The sequence below is a fragment of the Oncorhynchus clarkii genome, unplaced genomic scaffold (genome assembly GCF_045791955.1).
Source record: "Oncorhynchus clarkii lewisi isolate Uvic-CL-2024 unplaced genomic scaffold, UVic_Ocla_1.0 unplaced_contig_8815_pilon_pilon, whole genome shotgun sequence".
Lineage (NCBI taxonomy): Eukaryota > Metazoa > Chordata > Actinopteri > Salmoniformes > Salmonidae > Oncorhynchus > Oncorhynchus clarkii.
Window position 1 is genome coordinate 8,651 of NW_027259194.1, and position 1,350 is coordinate 10,000.

Here is a 1,350-nt window from a genome sequence, read left to right on the forward strand (position 1 = left end):
TTTCCCTCTCTCCCTCCGTAGCAGGAGAGGAGGAAAATGAAGCTCTCCAGCTGAGGTGTTAAATGAATCTCATTCTCACCACATTCAGAACAAACACACTTCACTCTCAAATAGCTCCTCTTTGTGCCTCTGAATGCCAATGTATGTGACGTATATTTGGGATTGCTGTGAATTTAATGTGGGACATTTTGTTCAAGATGTCTTACTGTAGGTAACCGTATCTGAATGCTATGTGTTATTGACATGTTTGGGATTTAAAAATACATTTGATTGATATATATATATATATATATATATATATATGTGTGTGTGTGTGTGTGTGTGTGTGTGTATGTGTGTGTGTGTGTGTGTGTGTGTGTGTGTGTGTGTGTGTATGTGTGTGTGTGCGTGTGTGATGTCTCTTGTCTCACCTGCTCCCACCACCTTGTCGATGGCGATACAGGAAGCATCCAGCTCCTTGGCAAACTCATGGACGGCCTGACTGGGGTCTTCATAGGTGTGAGGGTCTACGTAGGTCCTTATTCCTGGCAGACGCACTGAGGAGGGAGAGGGAGAGAGTTGGCAATTGTTTCATTGGGAGAACCAGAAGCTGTGTGTGTGTGTGTGTGTGTGTGTGTGTGTGTGTGTGTGTGTGTGTGTGTGTGTGTGTGTGTGTGTGTGTGTGTGTGTGTGTGGTTTTAGAATGTGTTAGCTATAGGAATAGGCAGTGGAGACTAGAGACTTTGGCTGGGTCACAAAACACATTACATCATGTGACATGTATGGATGACTCACCCATCAATAAGGCCAGTCAATGGTTCATATGTAAGAACAACACTAGGTTGGTTTATGAGTGTGGCCAGCCCCAATGAAAACACATTTCTGTTCAAATAAACCCCAATCAGGAGATGGATTATACTGTACACAAACATCTTGGCCCTGTACCTAACTAACGCTGAGGTGGGGGTATAATGACTCAATGTATTTTAGAAGAACCATTGACAGACAAAGAGACAGAGAAAGAGACAGACAGGGAGGGGAGAGAGGTGAACTTACGGTGACCGTTGCCAAAGTGCAGTCTCTTTTCATCAGGCTGTTTAGACTTGCTGTAGCCACAGAACCTGTCAGTCACAATGATAGAGATTAAGGTCACACCTTTACCCATCAGCCTTCACTCCCCCCTTTCCCTTGCCTTACATCTGAGGGCATAGCACATTGTTTGTGTCTCACATCGGGGCTGGTACACCACACACACACACCTCTCACATCGGGGCTGTTACACCACACACACACACACACCTCTCACATCGGGGCTGTTACACCACACACACACACACACACACCTCTCACATCGGGGCTGTTACACCACAC

The 1,350-nt window shown here is 45.6% G+C and overlaps 1 protein-coding gene across 1 annotated transcript in view; it reads right to left on the bottom strand.

Moving 5' to 3' along the window:
• Window positions 1-410: 410 nt before the first annotated feature.
• Window positions 411-1,350, bottom strand: part of LOC139399880 (ephrin type-A receptor 3-like) — a gene marked incomplete at its 3' end in the record, with an annotated part of 19,954 nt that continues 19,014 nt past the window's right edge. Inside the window, exons 7-8 of the mRNA XM_071145003.1 lie at window positions 1,036-1,100; window positions 411-536 (exon numbers count right to left, since the gene is read on the bottom strand). Of these exons, the coding sequence (XP_071001104.1) occupies window positions 411-536; window positions 1,036-1,100 (191 nt within the window). The remainder of the gene's footprint in view (window positions 537-1,035; window positions 1,101-1,350) is intronic.